At 52.8% G+C, this 15,053-nt stretch overlaps 2 protein-coding genes across 2 annotated transcripts; one reads left to right on the top strand and one right to left on the bottom strand.

The window, feature by feature from the left end:
* The first annotated feature begins 63 nt into the window (after window positions 1-63).
* On the top strand, window positions 64-6,271 carry LOC130264078 (uncharacterized). The gene is made up of 5 exons (XM_056512061.1): window positions 64-344; window positions 730-833; window positions 1,760-4,612; window positions 4,956-5,164; window positions 5,651-6,271. Exons 1-5 carry the CDS (start codon window positions 167-169, stop codon window positions 5,718-5,720), a joined length of 3,414 nt encoding a protein of 1,137 aa, XP_056368036.1. The 5' UTR covers window positions 64-166; the 3' UTR covers window positions 5,721-6,271.
* A 302-nt stretch (window positions 6,272-6,573) lies between these two features.
* Window positions 6,574-14,562, bottom strand: VAT1 (vesicle amine transport 1). Its single transcript, XM_056512074.1, has 6 exons — window positions 14,167-14,562; window positions 13,278-13,485; window positions 12,792-12,962; window positions 12,615-12,704; window positions 11,461-11,702; window positions 6,574-10,442 (listed from the first exon to the last, which is right to left on the bottom strand). The coding sequence occupies exons 1-6, from the start codon at window positions 14,473-14,475 to the stop codon at window positions 10,341-10,343; spliced, it is 1,122 nt and encodes a 373-aa protein (XP_056368049.1). The 5' UTR covers window positions 14,476-14,562; the 3' UTR covers window positions 6,574-10,340.
* Between the last annotated feature and the right edge of the window lie 491 nt (window positions 14,563-15,053).

The raw sequence follows: 15,053 nt of genomic DNA, 5'->3' as shown, positions 1-15,053 counted from the left end.
GCCGCGCCTTCCGCGGGGCCCAGGGCGGGGCGGCCCCGCTTTCGCTTTCGTTTCCCCGCCGTGCCGGGGCCGGAGCGGGGCCGCAGAGCCGCGGTGAGAGCCCGGTGTGGCGAGGCCTCCCGGGAGTTGCTGCCGGTGCGGCGGGGCCCGGGCAGGCCCCGCGGGCATGGCGGGCCGCACGGTGCGGGTGCAGGGCTTCCCCGCCGAGCTGCCTCCCGACAGGGCGGCCGACAAGCTGACCATTCACTTCCTGCGCTCCCGCAACGGCGGCGGCGACATTGACGACGTGCGGGTGCTGCCCGGGTCCCCGCCCTGCGCCCTCATCACCTTCGAGGCACCAGAAGGTAAAGCCCGCGGGGGCCCGGCCTGTCCTGCCATCCCCTCTCCCACCATCCCCAGCCCTGCCATCCCAAATCCTGCCATCCCCTGTCCCGCCATCCCCAGCCCTGCCATCCCCAGCCCTGCCATCCCCTGTCCCGCCATCCCCAGCCCTGCCATCCCAAATCCTGCCATCCCCAGCCCTGCCATCCCAGCCCTGCCATTGCCTCACCCACCCTCCCCTGTCCTGCCATCCTCTGTCCTACTGCCCTTGTCCTGCTGTCCCCTCTCCCATCATTCTCTGTCCTATTGCCTCTGTCCTGCTGTCCCAGCCCCACCATTCCCTGTCCCACTTCCCCTCTGCTGTCCCTTGGCTGGGCTGACACAGGTCGGGGTGGCTTTTCCCACCAGTGGCCCAGAGGATCCTGAAGGTGAAAAACCACGTGCTGGCAATTGGAAGGACACAGTATCCACTGGAGGTGACGCTGCATGCTGCAGAGCTGAGCCCTGATGAGGTACTGAGGGGCCATGAGCCCCAGCTGCTCCTACACACACTCTGTGCCTGGCAGACAGCTCGAGAAGGGAGCTCCACTCTCTCCTTTCATCTTAATTACACTTAAATCCATTTTCATTCATATTCAAATGAAGATTTTTTTTCTGTGCTAATAGCACAGGGACAGGCAGGCAGGCTGTGTGCTCAGTCATCTGGCATTTGTGCCTGTCAAATGAAGGGTAGTCAGGCTGGAGAGAACAGGCACTTTTCCCCAGTCCATCTGGTGCCACACAGGGGATCCTATTAATGCCTCTGCCTTGTCATCAGCTGGGTGTGCAGTGTATTGTTCCTCTTTCCTTCTCTGGAAAGCTTAGGATACAGACATGCTGGTGTCTAGGGAGCACTGGGGAGTTCTTGCTTCTTCCTCCAGTCTCAAGAGACCGTGGCAGTAGCTATGTCTCATCTCATGTTTTCATGTCTGAACCCCAGAAACAAGGGCATGGGAATTAGCCTGGCCTTGCAGACATTTTTGCAAGTCTGTGGTCCCAAAACTGCTTGAAGATCTGTAGCTGAAGCTCTGCAAGGGCAAGAGAGCAACTGCATTTCAGATGCAGAAACTACAGTGGATCTTGGTTTTTGGCTTTTTGAAGAGCTCCTAGTGTGTAGAAATATAGCCCTATCTCTGTGCAATTTACCCCTCTGATTCCTTGTTTGCAGAAAGCTTTTGACAGGTCAAAAGGTCAAGGAGTTTCTTAGTCTGGGTCTTTGGCTCCTGTCTGTGTCAGGGTCCATCTCCCTTGAAAGCAGGATGCTGAGGGAGAGGGGTGGATGAGTGTGTCATCTCTTCTGTTACAGTAATGCAGGGGCCAGGTGCACTTGCCTTTCTGTGCCTTTGAAAGGGGTTGGTTTTGGTCCTTGCTCTCTGACTCTCTTACTATCTACTTGCAGATCTTCATACATGTGTGCATGACAGTTGACTATGGCAAACTGCCCACAGGCAAAACCCTCCTGATGGATTTGCACAAAGGCTACAGCAATGCACACTTCAGCTTTGACTCAAAGACTATGCACTGCACAGTCCAGGGACCATTCACTGAGCTGCAGACCTTCAGCAGAGACCTGCTGGGCAGCCTGAACCTCAGGAGCCAAGGCATTGATGAGATCCTCCTGCCAGCTTCCAGCTGTGGGGCCAAAGAGATGGGAAAGCATGATCACCAGCAAGTGCCTGACTCCACTGAGTCAGCACAAGAGACAGCACAGCTGCCAAACTGGGACCAGGTGCATGAAGCAGCAGCTAAAGCCCCATTACCTCAGAGCCCAGTGGGTGGGGAGGCTGTGGAACTTTTGGGGAAGTTGGAGGACTTTTCCCTAGCAATGGATTTAGACATTTACTTGTACATGCAGAGGTTCTGTGCTGCTGAGTACCAAGGTGTGCTGCACCGACATCACGTGGATGTGGTGGATGTCAGTGGGGATGGCATTGTTGTACTGTACCTCCAGCCAGCTGGAGGTCTGGCTGGGGACATGGGTGCCTTGCAGCAGGCCTGCCTGGCCCTGCAGCAGCTCCACCAGCAGCTGGCACTGAGCCTGTGCAAGGAGAAGATCGCTAAGGAAGGGCTGGGCATGGACAGCCAGGCTCTCAGGGCTCAGATGTGTGAGCTGCAGAAGCTGTATCCCCAGCTGCTCTGCCATGAGGATCTGAAGCAGCTTTATCTTGTTGGAAACCTTGTTGATGTGTCCCAGGCCAAGCAGTTCCTTCAGGATTCTGTCACCAGAAGAGGTGCTGCACACACGGTTGACACACTGAGCAGCTCCCGGCCCTCTGGCACCACAGAGGCTGCACAACACCTGGCCAAAGTGCCTGTGGATACTTCAGCCACAAGACTTAGACTGAGCAGGCCAGAGCTGAAAGGTGAGTTTAAGCTAGCTGCCAACTTCAGTACCCTGAAAGCTGACAGGTCTCAGGCTGGCCAGGGCCTTTTGTTGAATCAGGACTCTCCACTGATGGGACAGGTGCAGCTTTCTGGGAAACATTCATCAGAGATAGACTCCCCTGGTCTGAGTGACCCAAGGCCACTGACCCAGCAGCATCGGCCTCCCACCCCTATGACAGGTAAAGTTCTGGGGTCAGCAGCAGAGCCTCAGCAGAACCCCACAGAAAGGGACCATGTGGAAAGAGGTGCCAAACTCACAGGACAAAAGGTGCTGTTGCCCTTTGCAGGCAAAGAAAACAGCACTTTTCAGCATCCTGAGGTCTCTAAAGGCTCAGGTCCCATTGGGTACCACCCCCACACTGGCATCTCCAACATCTGTGATGGGACATGGAACTCTTTTGCTTTAGTCTCCAAACATTCTGCATCCACACCTGTGCTGCAACGGTCCAACAGCTTCTCCCTACCAAGGGCAAAGGAAAGCAACAACTCTGGAGACTGCAGCAGCAGGCTGACTGAGGAGATAAGCCTGGACTCTCTGCAGTGGTTTTACCTGAAGGATGTCTGCCATGGCACTATTGATGAGCTGTGCAGGGCTGGAGGGGTGCACATCTCGGAGCGCCACGCTGGGAACTGCACAGTGCTGACACTGCAGGCAGCAGACAGGAGAAGGCTGCTCCAGGCTAAATGGAAAATGGAAGATCTTGTGAGGAAGTGCCCTGACTTGGTGTGCTGGAGTGTGAGCTACTCAGAGCTTGCTGTCAGTGGTCCAGATGACAGTTCCCTGAGTGAACTGTGCAGCCTCTTGCGAGGAAAATCCTTCCAGGTTGGACTCTGCAAAGACAAGTACAAGCTCTGCTTTGCCTGCCCCAAGGAGATGCTGCCAGGAGTGACTGAGGCCTTCCATGTGTTTTCATCCAGGACAGTCTGTGCCATGAAGTCTTCATCCATGTCTCCTGGACCAGACAGTACAGGGAAATCAAGCCTTATCCAGACAAGCAGAAGCCAGGACCCAGCCCCTCCTGGCAGCCTGAATTCCCTACAGCACCTGAACATCAGCAGCAAAGTAGACTTTACAAATGTGCTCAGAGCTTCCTGGGTGCCAGAGGCTGAGGAAAAGAGGCCCCCCAGTGCTTGGAGGCTCCAGCAGGCTTGGGGGCAGGAGGAGGCCAGGGGCCATATTGATTCTGGGTCTGGGAGAGGAGGAAGTGGCCTTCTGAGCCTGGTTCTAGGGGAAAGGCCAAGTCCTCCTGGCCTGAGGGAGTCCCAGGAACAGCAGAAGACAAAACTGTCTCTGGGGGAGCCTGACACCACCCAGCTCAAACAAGTCTTGCCAGACAGATTCCAGTTTGCAAGAGACAAGAGCAGAGGAGGCCACAATGAAGCAATGGGACAGCAGCACTGTCCAGTCCCTGCAGCTGACAGAGCTCCTCTGTCTCTGCCCAACTGGCTACCCAGGGCCACGGCTGCTGAGCCACCACCAGCTGTGGTCCAACAGGCACCTGCAGCAGAGCCCACGGATCAGGGCAGGGCCCAGGGGAGGAGCAATGAGCAGGAGGAGCCTAAACTCCCATCACAGCAGAAAAGAGACCCAAGCCCTGGACAGGAAAGCAGCACGATTCCTCTGGGCCAGTGTGACACTTGCCAGGACTCAGGGGTGACCTGCCAGGGCTCCTGTGGTCACACCTTGTGCAGGACATGTTTTGCAGCAGACAGTACACAGCCAGCTTGCTGCAGATCCTCCTCAGATGTCCCAAGCTGCAAGATCTCGGGGACACTGAAGATCTCCTCCGTGTCTCAGAGCCTGCCTGGATACTCTCAGGACCCAATGCTTTGCCTTGCTTACAGCATCCCTGATGGTGTGCAGGGGGTAGGTACCACCACAGAGCTTCCCCATCCCACTGCAGTCCACACAGGGGGGTCTGTCAGGGTGGTTTGGGGGGAAAAAGAGCAGCCACAGCTCCCTGCCCCACATGTAAAGCAGCAGAGCAGCAGAGGTATTAACCTGTGAAAGGCAAAAAGCTCTGCACTAGGTTTTAGAGCAGCTTGCTGCTTCTCAAGGGCATGTGGGACCTCTGATTGTAGTTGACAGTCATTGTCAGCCCATGGGGATCATGGTCATCAGTGTAGTTTTCAAGCTAGACAAGCCTTAGAAATCCCCTCAGAGGCACAGCACTCCAGCATTGTTTAAAATGTCTTATTTGTGTTCTAAGGTTGGGGACCCTCGCCCAGGACAGCCTTACAAAGGGGGGAATTTTTGTGCCTTCCTGCCCGATAACAAGGAAGGGCTGAAGACAGCAAAGCTGCTGAAGAAAGCATTTGATTGTGGGCTGACATTCCAGATCAAGTCCTGTGATGGAGAGGAAAGAGTAACATGGGGCCTCATCCCCCACAAAACCTCCTTGGATGGAGGCCAAGCCAGGTATGGCCCTGCTCATCCTAAGTTCTGGGTATGGTTGTGGGGTTTTCAGTTGGAGGAGAACCATGGGCTCCAGCTCAACAAATCCTGGCAGGGATGGCTCTTCCACCCTCCCACAGTGGCAGAGTTGGTGCCTCCCTTTGCTTCAGCTTGCAAGGCAACTATGGCATGGCAGACCATGCAGAGCCCCAGCAGCCTCCAGCTGGAGCAAAACTCTTGCCCATCCCACAACCAGAAGTGGTGTGAAACCTGTAAGTTCCCCATGGACAAGAATTCTGGGCCCTGTTCATTTACAACCTTTCCCATGACAGTGTTAGGTATGAGCTGTGCCTGCAGGCAGCAGGACATTCCATGAGCAGGACTTCCACTCTTTTCACTCTCTTTCATTCCTGCTGAATGGCTGGGGCAAAAATAAAGGGCTGCTTCCCACTGTGGTTTTGGCACAGCAGCAGGATTTATTTATTTAGTGCTTCCCTCTCTGCCCTGCAGGAATGGCTACCCGGATGCCCAGTACCTCCATGAGGTCAGCACAGTTCTGAATAAACTGGGCCTTGTGTGATTCTCCCACAGCCTGTGGCTTCCCTTTGCCTTCTTTTCCTGCTGAGAACACTGCAGCTTGACAGAGACAGCTCAGAAGAAGCAGGTGTTTGTCAAAGGAGCTCCTGCATTCCCCAGATGGAGCAGAAATCTGCACATTAGCACCTCTGTCCCTGCCCCATGCAGGCCTCAGTGCTCCCCCAAAACCCCAGCCCCTCTTGGATGACTGTCCTTCCAGCCACTCACAGAGCTGATTTCAGCTGATTGCAGCCTGAGCCCTGGGTGGCTCTCAATAGCAGACACAAACCTGGGCAGGAGTCTGCACCTAGTCCAGCCACAGCTTCTAGAAGTCTCTTCCAGCTCCTGCCACTACAGGCAGGTCCAGCTCAGCTGCTGACAGAACAACTGTCTTTAGTGTCAGCTCTTGTCACTGACAGCTCAGGCCCCAGCAGACAGCCCCATGCTCCAGCCCCTCCCCAGCACCTGCTCTGAGGCCAGCAGGTGACAGCTTTCAGCACCCACAGCAGCTGCCTCCCAGTCTCTATGCTGACCAATAAACAGGATTTATTCTCATGTTTGGTAGTGGCTGCTCATGCCTTGTCTTACTCTCAGCTCAGGCATTCACTTCAGCCCCACCTGGCTGCTGAGACACCCAGATACAAAGTGCAGAGCCCAGCTAAAGGCTTCACAAACAAAAATCACCATCATGCCCTCCAGGAAGAGTGTCAGGAACAGCACTCAAGCCAACAATCAACAGTTGTCCCTGAGAGCTGAGGCATCTCCTCATGCTGGGAGTGTTACACTTTGTCAACTGAACCTGCCCTGAGCTGTGGGCAGAGGGTTCACTACAACAGAAACCCCAGCAGCATGCTGTGGAAGGTTTTGTTATGCTTTTAATTAACATTTGAAACACATAAGGCATATGGTAACATTTGACAGAGGAGCAGTACACATTGTAGTCATGTAAACAGCAGTGGCACAGTTGTCTTCTGTCCAACTTGGTTACACATACAAAGCGAAATATATTTTTTAATCAAAAGATTTGCTATGTGTCTGTAGGATGAGCATCACTCATATCACAAATCTGCAAATCAACACAATGCAGACAGTACAGACCAGACCATATGCTGTAAGAGGCTCACTCAGAGTCTAACACTTTTCACATCATGCTCATGTACTACTTGCCAATAACACTTTGCCATCACGAGGGCTCAGCACATCAGAGACTTCAGGCAACCAGAGTGGTTTAACACCTATGATAGCAGCCAGGATCCTGCACTAGCTGAAGCCTGACACACAGAGCTTCTTACTTCTCCCTGGTTAAACAATTCTAGTTTAATGCAAGTGTCTGAAACAAAACATAGAGCTGAACTCCTTCCCAGAGCACTTGGCAGGGGCCACACTCCTCTGTGCAAGCAGAGGCCACCTCTGCTCCCTTCCCTTCCTGCAATCACCTTGCAACACAAGTGAGCTTCAGAGAACCAAAGAGAACCAAAAATGTTGCAACCACTGCCTGGTGATAGCAAAGGAGTTGCACTTTGTCCAAGAGCAGCAGCACCAGGCTGGGAGGTCAGTGCAGCACTGACAGGAGAGGCTCTGGCACCGAGCCCCTGCAGCAGGCACCCCCTGGTGCCTCCTGCACTCATCAACTCCTTACACTTCCACTTGGACTCCTCGTGGCACAACCTTTGAGTCAGACAATCAGTAAAATAAACATTAAATTGCACTTCTGGAATGGCACAACCTTTGAGTCAGACAATCAGTAAAATAAACATTAAATTGCACTTCTGGAATGGTATACATGATAAGTACAGGAATCTCCCAGTTCCTCAGTAGCACAACTTTGCCCTAAAGAAGCAACATTGAATGGGATGATTTTTATCCTAGAGTTTCATTTTGGTTTTTTTTGCTTTGGTCCTTAGTATACAAACTGGCTGGTTAACTTGATTAAGACACTTGAAGTTGTTTTACACAGGTTCTATACTTACTGGCCCATAAAAAAGAAAAGTAAAAAACCAAAACACAACCAACCATACCCACCTAGACCAGAGCATTGAGAAGGTGGAGGATTGCAAGGTTACATTTAATCTTGGTCTTCCTGTAGAAAAGACTGTTGCTACCAAGAGACACAAAATAGCCAGTGCTGAACTCGAACAGGCAGTAACTGCTTGGCATTCCTGCCTTGATAAAGGCTTCAGGAATTTCTAGGTAGAAGACATGTGAGCCCGAAGAGAGCCAGGAGATAGGATTGTTTCCAAAGAGCCAAGGAGCAGCTGATAAAGTCTCACTGAAGGCTCACTCTGGAGCCAAACAGCTGCCCTGGAAAAGACAAGGGCTTTACAACAGGTTTTATGGACTGGGGGGTACAGAACCAGCAGCCCCAGAAAGGCTGGAACACCTGGGGAGAGAACAGCTAATTCACAGAAAGTCCAACAACATCACCAGCATTCACAAAACAGAGCTAATAAGAGTCAAAACAGGGTTTTGGCAATACTTTGAAAGGCCAGAATGGAGAAAAGGCCCCAGTGACTTGCTAGTCATATAGCAGAAGGCACTGAGATGCTGTTTCCCATGGCACACAGGAGGCTGCAGGGCAGAGGGTCTGGGAGAGCCCTGCCACACTGCCTGACCCGAGGCCATCCACGTAAGGCACTGAGCACAAATCTCAGGATAAAGCAGGGAGAGGATGTTACTATGAAACACACCATAAGAGCTTTCCCTTTTACAATCCTGCACTGCCAGAAGTGTGCAGGCTGTGTGCCTTTCATCAAGGTGAAGTCCAGTTGCTCACAGGAGCAGGTGCAGACTTTCTGTGTCAGCAATTTAGACAGTCCTTCTGTTTTCACATCTGGCAAAGCAGCATTAGACACTGTTGGATCCAATCTAAAGTAGCATGACAGGGCAGGTTGAAAGAAGCAGCAAGATTTTGGATTCAGAAAGGTAAAAAGTTGTGCTTGAGAGTTCCATCAGCCTGTGTTTATGAAGTTCAAGAGATGAACTGACAAGGATCTGTGAGAGGACTCCAGCACTACTCTGAGGTTCTAGAGAACAGGGTTGTTGCAGTATTTGAAATTAGCCAGGGCAAGGCCCCTGGAAGCTGTGCCTGTATATTTCTAAAGAACTCTGAGCCCAAGCAAGCTGCACTGACAGACAGGAGTCCCAGGAGCAGGCAGAGAGAAGGCAGAGAGGAACCCCAGCCCTGTGTGGTGTGGGCTCTCTTGGGTGCTGGTGGGGCTGCCTGCCCAGCCCTGTGCCCTGCAGGTACCTGCCCTCCTTGGGCCCTGGGCCCTCCCTGTGGGCTAGTTAAGCAGAATTCTAGTCTCAAGGTTTTACTTCTGCAGCAGGACTTCTTCCATGATGGGCAGCTCTTCTTGGTGCCATTGGGTTTACATTTCAAATCCAAAATGAAGCCCAAAAGCCCCCACACCTACAATCCATGACAAGTAAGCACAGACAGCACCAGAGCTGCCAGAGCTGCAAACAGGGTATGTGGGAAGGACAGCATCACCCAGGACTCAAGGTGCTCACAGAGCTGAGCTTGGGTCTCCAACAGCTGTTTCCAAATGCACACAAGGAAAGAAAAGTAGAAGTTCTGGTAGAGAGAGGAGCAACCCAGGCAGCTCCTAAACCCTCAGTGCTGGAGCCCCAAGACACAGATTGAAGGGAAGAAGAGTCAAGCCCTGCTCAGCAAAGAAGCAGGGGACTATTTTGTTTCCATCTCAATGAAGTCCAATACAAAGACAAGGGTGAAGCCCTAACAATACCAACTTGGAGCATAATAAAGCACAGAGCCAACATCAATTTTTCCAGTCATTTGAGACACAGTTGAGTCCTTATGGTCTCTAAAAATCAGACACTGCTCAGACCTCTCTAAACAATTTGGAAATAGAAAATGGACAGGGATCAGGTTATCTAAATCAAACTTTTCTTCTGTAGTCAGATATAGCCCAGCTCAATCTGTCAGGGTATTTACTGACTGCACAGAGAAGTGACTGCAAATAAAGTATGATATGCCATAGACTCCAAATTGCCAGGATGGTCAAGGCAAAAACAACATGAGCTGTTACTATCTGGCTGTGTTAGTAGCCTACAAAAAGCAGAGGGAATAGAGCTGGGTTATTGTGAGCAGAAAAGAAATCCCTGTTCAAATTAAACTAGGCCAGCTGTGGTTATCTTTTGGCTGTGGAGGAAACATCCTACATTTGGCCAATCCTCTGCTGAACAGGCTTCCCAAAGCTGACAGTGCAAATGCATCAGCAGGGCTTAGTTTCTGCAGAGATACTTGGCAGCTGTTAGAGTACACTGCACCATGACTTTACAGTGACAGGCTGTGCAGTTGTTAGTCACCAACTGCTTGGAAGGTTCAGCCTCACTGCCAGAGAAAAATAAGATTAGTCTGGAAATTCAGTGAAGAAACAAGTGGTTAGAAAGCAGTATGAAATAAACAGGCTTCAAAAGAGAGAGCAGGAGGCATATCTGGCACAGGGTCAGTCACAACAAGAGCATGCAAACCTCATCTGAATGATAACCATGATGTTCTTGTACTGGTGAAAGATGGAAGATACTGATCTGTCCATTTCCAGTTCCCAAAGAGATCAGGGAGTTAAATCATGAATTCATAATCTGCATACATCTCTTCTCCTTAGTTTTCTTCTTTTTTAGATTCTTCCTTGGGTAATTCAGGAACCAGGATGACTTTTCCAACATTCTTCTTTTCTTCCATCTGCCTCATAGCGTCTCCCACCTGGAACCAAAAGGAGTCTGGTAAAACCCACCCACTGCAGAGAGCACCCATGCCCTTCCTGGGCCCCTCAGCATCCCCAGACCAGTCTGAGGCATAACTGGAAGGCAGATTTCCTGGCAGCTCAAGCAAGTCCCAAGCATTCAGGTGCCTCTGCACAGGTGTGTTTTGGACAGACCTGGGCAAACATCCCAAAAGGCCATGATAGGAAACTATCCTCAAGAATTCACACAGCCCAACCTTAGCATACACAAGGATGCTCTGCTCACATAAATGTGGAAGTGTAGTGTGTGTCACCACAGCTTCCTCTCCAAAGGGAGGAATCCAGCTACCTGCCAGAAGACAAAGTCTCCACAGCTACACTAAAAAATAAACACACAGAATTGTATCATTTTTATCACTATTGTTAAGCACCTGGGCCAGGCCTGGAATCAAAGCTTTCCTCTAAGCCTTTGCATCAGGCTAGTTCTCAGGTATGAACACTGACTGATCATCATGCAGTTCTCTGCTCCCCTGCAGCAAGTCCTGCCCCAGCACAGGATTCCCAAGGGAAGAGCCTGACTCTGCCTGGACACATCAATGCAATAACCCTGAGCAGAGCAGAGCTGATGAAAACCCTGCTGCTCCCTTCTAATATCCTCATTCTGCTTCACTGCCTGGGCTCTTGTGCACTCTTGGAAGGGCAGCAACAATCTCCCCATCTGTCTGCTTAATTACAGGGTACAGACTACCCAGGGCATACTGCAGTCTGATGTAGAACCCAGCCCCCTCCTGGCTGCTGCTGCCCATGGAGCACAGCTGAGCACCTGTCCTGCTCCACAGGGACACTGTCTGGCACTGCCCAGCCCTGTGCACTGGAGCAGAAGGGCCCAGCCACTTTACTCAGCCTTAATATTTTAAAAGGAATAAGGCACTGAATGTCTGAGAACAGATGGTTATTAGACATTTTTAACAGTTCAGGCCCCATGAACAAGGTGCTCACTCGGTACCACTGCCAACCTGTATGTTAGCCCAGACTCACCTGATCAAAGGGCCATACAGAGTCAATTTTGGGCTTGATTTTGCCTTGAGTGTACAGGTTAGCCAGCTTGGCTACAACATTTCCAAGAAGCTCAACTTCTTCATCCATATAGCCAAGATGGTAGCCACACACAGCCTTGTTCATGCTTAGGAGCTGCAAGGCACTGATGTGGAACTGGTGCCACCAGGTTTTAGCCATAGCCAGGAGGCTCCTCTTCTTCCCAGTGACCACGTTTGCTGCACCTGAGAAGAAGGCAAGCCACAGATAAGTTGGAACACAACACCAGAGGCAACAGACATCCCATGGAACAGCTCAGACCATGCACAGGGGGAACAGCCACTCAGCATAGTGAGGGACAGAGCTGAGAACTGGAGCACAGCAGAACCTGCCCAGTCGACCTGCAATGGAAACAGGCACCTGCCTCAGCCTCAAGATATGCAGAATTTGCATTATGAGCACTCCTATGACAAAAAATGCAGAACAATTACTCTCTTTGGCCCTCCTAAGGCAACAGCAGTGCAGCTAGACTGGAATGCTGGCAGAGGTAAGAAAGGGTTACAAGTGACATCCAGCCAGGCTGGCAGGACAGCTTTCTCCTTCTCCTACAGCCCTGCTTCTTCAGGGGAATCAGTGGCTGGGACAACCAAAGCTGCACACTGGTGCAAGTGTCTGGAATCCCACTGGGGGTTGTGTGAGGGCTTTGTCTATGGGACAAACTCACAGTGTTCCAGGCCTGGGGAATGGAGAGATAAGTATTCAGTAGCCTCAAACCTCATCTCCCACACACCCTCTAAAAGAAAAGCAAGGCTGTGCATTAACTCAGCCTAGACAAAGCAGCTATGCCAGTATTCCTCCCTGAGGACATTCCAGCTTCCCCTGCAGGCACCAGCTTTTACTCCAAGAGAGATTTCACCACGGGAGGGAAGAGACTTGGAGCCTGTGAACACAGCTCTGAGGACAAGACACAAATCTCACTCCCCTCAGTGTCTCACCAAGCCAAAGGACCTTAATGAACTAGCAGAACTACAACACAGGGTGCAGTGAGGAATAGTGCTGGTCCCTGACAGCCATGCACCCAGACATGGAGCATTCCTGTGCAGATCCCATTCCACCAACACACAGTCCCTGGCTTTGGGCACCTTGCCCACACTCACCATAAATGATGATTTTGCCCATCGGCTTCAACAGGTTAAAAGCTTTGTGTGTATCAGCTCCTCCCAGAGGGTCCAGGACAATGTCAACACCTAGAGAGGGAATTGGAAGTAAACAGAAGTTTCTTGGCAATTGAAAGAAATGGAAGACAGTTGCAGAAGTCCTCCACCACATCATACCTTTGGGAGAGATTTTCCGGATCTCCTCTGCATAATCCATGGTTCTGTAGTCAATGGGGTGAGTAACTCCACTCTCCCTGAGGAAATCGTGCTTGGAGGCAGATGCTGTGCCAAAAATGGTGACATTTTCTACAGTCTTGCACAGCTGGATGGCAGCAGTTCCCACACCACCTGAAAATCAGCAATGAGAAAGATTTAGAAGCAAACAGCCCCAGCAGTCAGAAAAACCTCTGAACAGGTAAATTATCCCTGTCTGTATCAATCACACAGCACAGGAGCCTGGGGAATTGAGGCTCTGCCCAGTGACACACTGGGATAAACTGACCCCAGCTGCAGGGAAATGGGGTCAGCATGAAGCCTGAATCTCTGCTAGGTGACTTTTTGTCAGTCCAGTCCCATTCAGATAATTTCCTCACCCCTGTCACTTATTCAGAAACTGCATGGTGAAAACATGAGTCTCAGCATGGTCTGGCAAGAATTACTTACCTGCAGCCATGTGGATGAGGACACTCTGGTTGGGTCTCAGGTTTCCAAAGTCAAACAGAACCATGTGGGCAGTGATGTAGTTAACAAGAAGAGCAGCAGCTTCCTCGAAGCTCATCCCCTCAGGCATTGGGAAAGTTCGATTGGCCGGCACATTCACGACTTCTTGCCAGAGCCCTGACCTAGCCAGGATCATTACCTTATCACCAACCTAAAATCAGAGGATAAGGTGGTTTGAAACACGCCCCCAAGGCTAGCAGAAGCCATCATGCCCTTGCTATGTCAGAGCTTGTCCTCTGTGCAAAGGTCTACAGGGACTGCAGCACTCTGGACTCAGGCAAGAGACCACAGCCTGCTCCTTCCTCATCGGAGACTGCAGCACAGCACCTCCCACCACAGACCTGGCACACACCAGGAACCTCGGGGAGACCACCGGCACTCCGGGCTCTGGCTTTGTAGTGGTACCCAAACCAACCACCGGATCCATGCTGGATCCCCAACAAGCCAAGAGGAGTGAGGACCATGTCCTGCAGAAGTCTAAATACCAAAAAATATTACTGATGGTTCTTGTAAGCATCATGCTGCCAGGAGGCAGGAAACGTTTCGTAGCATCAATCATGGAAAACGCACGGCCAAACTTAGGAAAACCTCCTGAATCTAAGGCACACGGCCGTCCCCAGCTCCCCCCGCGGCTCCCGTCGGGCGGCAGCGCTGCCGCGGTCCCGGAGCAGCAGCCCGGGGATCCCTGCCCGCCCTGCCCCTTTGTGTGTGGCCTTTGTCCGAGCGGGCCGCCCGCCCGACGGGGAGTCCCGGCCCCGGAGCGCCGGGGGAGCGGCGGGCACCGGGCCGGGCTCGGCCGGGGCTCGGGGCCGTGGCTGCGGGCAGCGCTCACCTGCCGGTCGCGGACGCCGTCGCCCAGGGCGCGGATGGTGCCGGCGCACTCCATGCCGGGGCAGATGGGCGGCGGCGGCAGCCGGTCGTACAGGCCCTGCCGTGCCATCACCTCGGCGAAATTGAGGCCGCAGGCGCGGACGCTCACCGACACCTCCCCGGGCCGCGGCTCCGCGCCGCGCCGCGTCTGCACCTTCATCTTGTCGTAGCCGCCGAAGCCCGTCAGCACCAGCGCCCGGTGCTCGGCCGGCGCCCCGCCGCCCTTGGGCGGCTCGGGGGCGGCGGGGGCCGGGGCCGGCTCGGCGGACATGGCGCTGCGGAGCGGAGGGAGCGGCGGGAGCTGCGGAGCGGCGGCGGGAGCGGCGGCGGGAGCGGCGGCGGAGTCTGGGCGCGGCCGGGGGCGGAGCGGCTCGGGCGGGGCTGCGGCAGCGGGAGCGGCGGGCGGGGCGCCATCCCGGGCAGCCCCCGCTCCGGGCCCGGGGCTGCTCCCCCACGGACCACCTTCTCCTCCACGCAGCCTTTTTTGTCTTTTTATTCCTTTCCCTTTTTTTTTTTTTCTTTTTTTTTTTTTTTTTTCCCCCAGCTAAATTATTCCTTTCAGCAAACGCGCTGCTTGCGCGCTTCCTGGGGATATGGTTGAAATGGCAGTTTTGCTGGAGCATCATTTCCCTGAGCTACTTCTACAGTTTATAGTGCGGAAATCCTGGCACTTGCGGGCAGTTCAGTGGCCGCGGCTCTGCGATGGCTCCGGGCAACAGGGAGCAGGGAGGGGCAGAGTTCTAGTCTTGCAACTAAAGAAAAATAAATCAGGTAGCGTGTGCTGACAGATCGTTGGATCAGCCTCTCCTTCTGCCAGCAGACATCAGCTCCATGAGCTCAGTGCTCGGA

The sequence above is a fragment of the Oenanthe melanoleuca genome, chromosome 27 (genome assembly GCF_029582105.1).
Source record: "Oenanthe melanoleuca isolate GR-GAL-2019-014 chromosome 27, OMel1.0, whole genome shotgun sequence".
Lineage (NCBI taxonomy): Eukaryota > Metazoa > Chordata > Aves > Passeriformes > Muscicapidae > Oenanthe > Oenanthe melanoleuca.
This window is presented reverse-complemented; position numbering and strand designations above follow the sequence as displayed.

What these genes read in the sequence shown, in the direction of transcription:
- LOC130264078 (XM_056512061.1), top strand. Translation starts at nt 167, where the DNA reads ATGGCGGGCCGCACGGTGCGGGTGCAGGGCTTCCCCGCCGAGCTGCCT. An exon ending in CACCTTCGAGGCACCAGAAG is followed by an intron (nt 345 to 729) that starts GTAAAGCCCGCG and finishes TTTTCCCACCAG; the next exon opens with TGGCCCAGAGGATCCTGAAG. An exon ending in TCCCTGATGGTGTGCAGGGG is followed by an intron (nt 4,613 to 4,955) that starts GTAGGTACCACC and finishes TTGTGTTCTAAG; the next exon opens with GTTGGGGACCCTCGCCCAGG.
- VAT1 (XM_056512074.1), bottom strand. Translation starts at nt 14,475, where the DNA reads ATGTCCGCCGAGCCGGCCCCGGCCCCCGCCGCCCCCGAGCCGCCCAAG. An exon ending in ACGGCGTCCGCGACCGGCAG is followed by an intron (nt 13,486 to 14,166) that starts GTGAGCGCTGCC and finishes CTCTGATTTTAG; the next exon opens with GTTGGTGATAAGGTAATGAT. An exon ending in CTGTATGGCCCTTTGATCAG is followed by an intron (nt 10,443 to 11,460) that starts GTGAGTCTGGGC and finishes TTTTGGTTCCAG; the next exon opens with GTGGGAGACGCTATGAGGCA.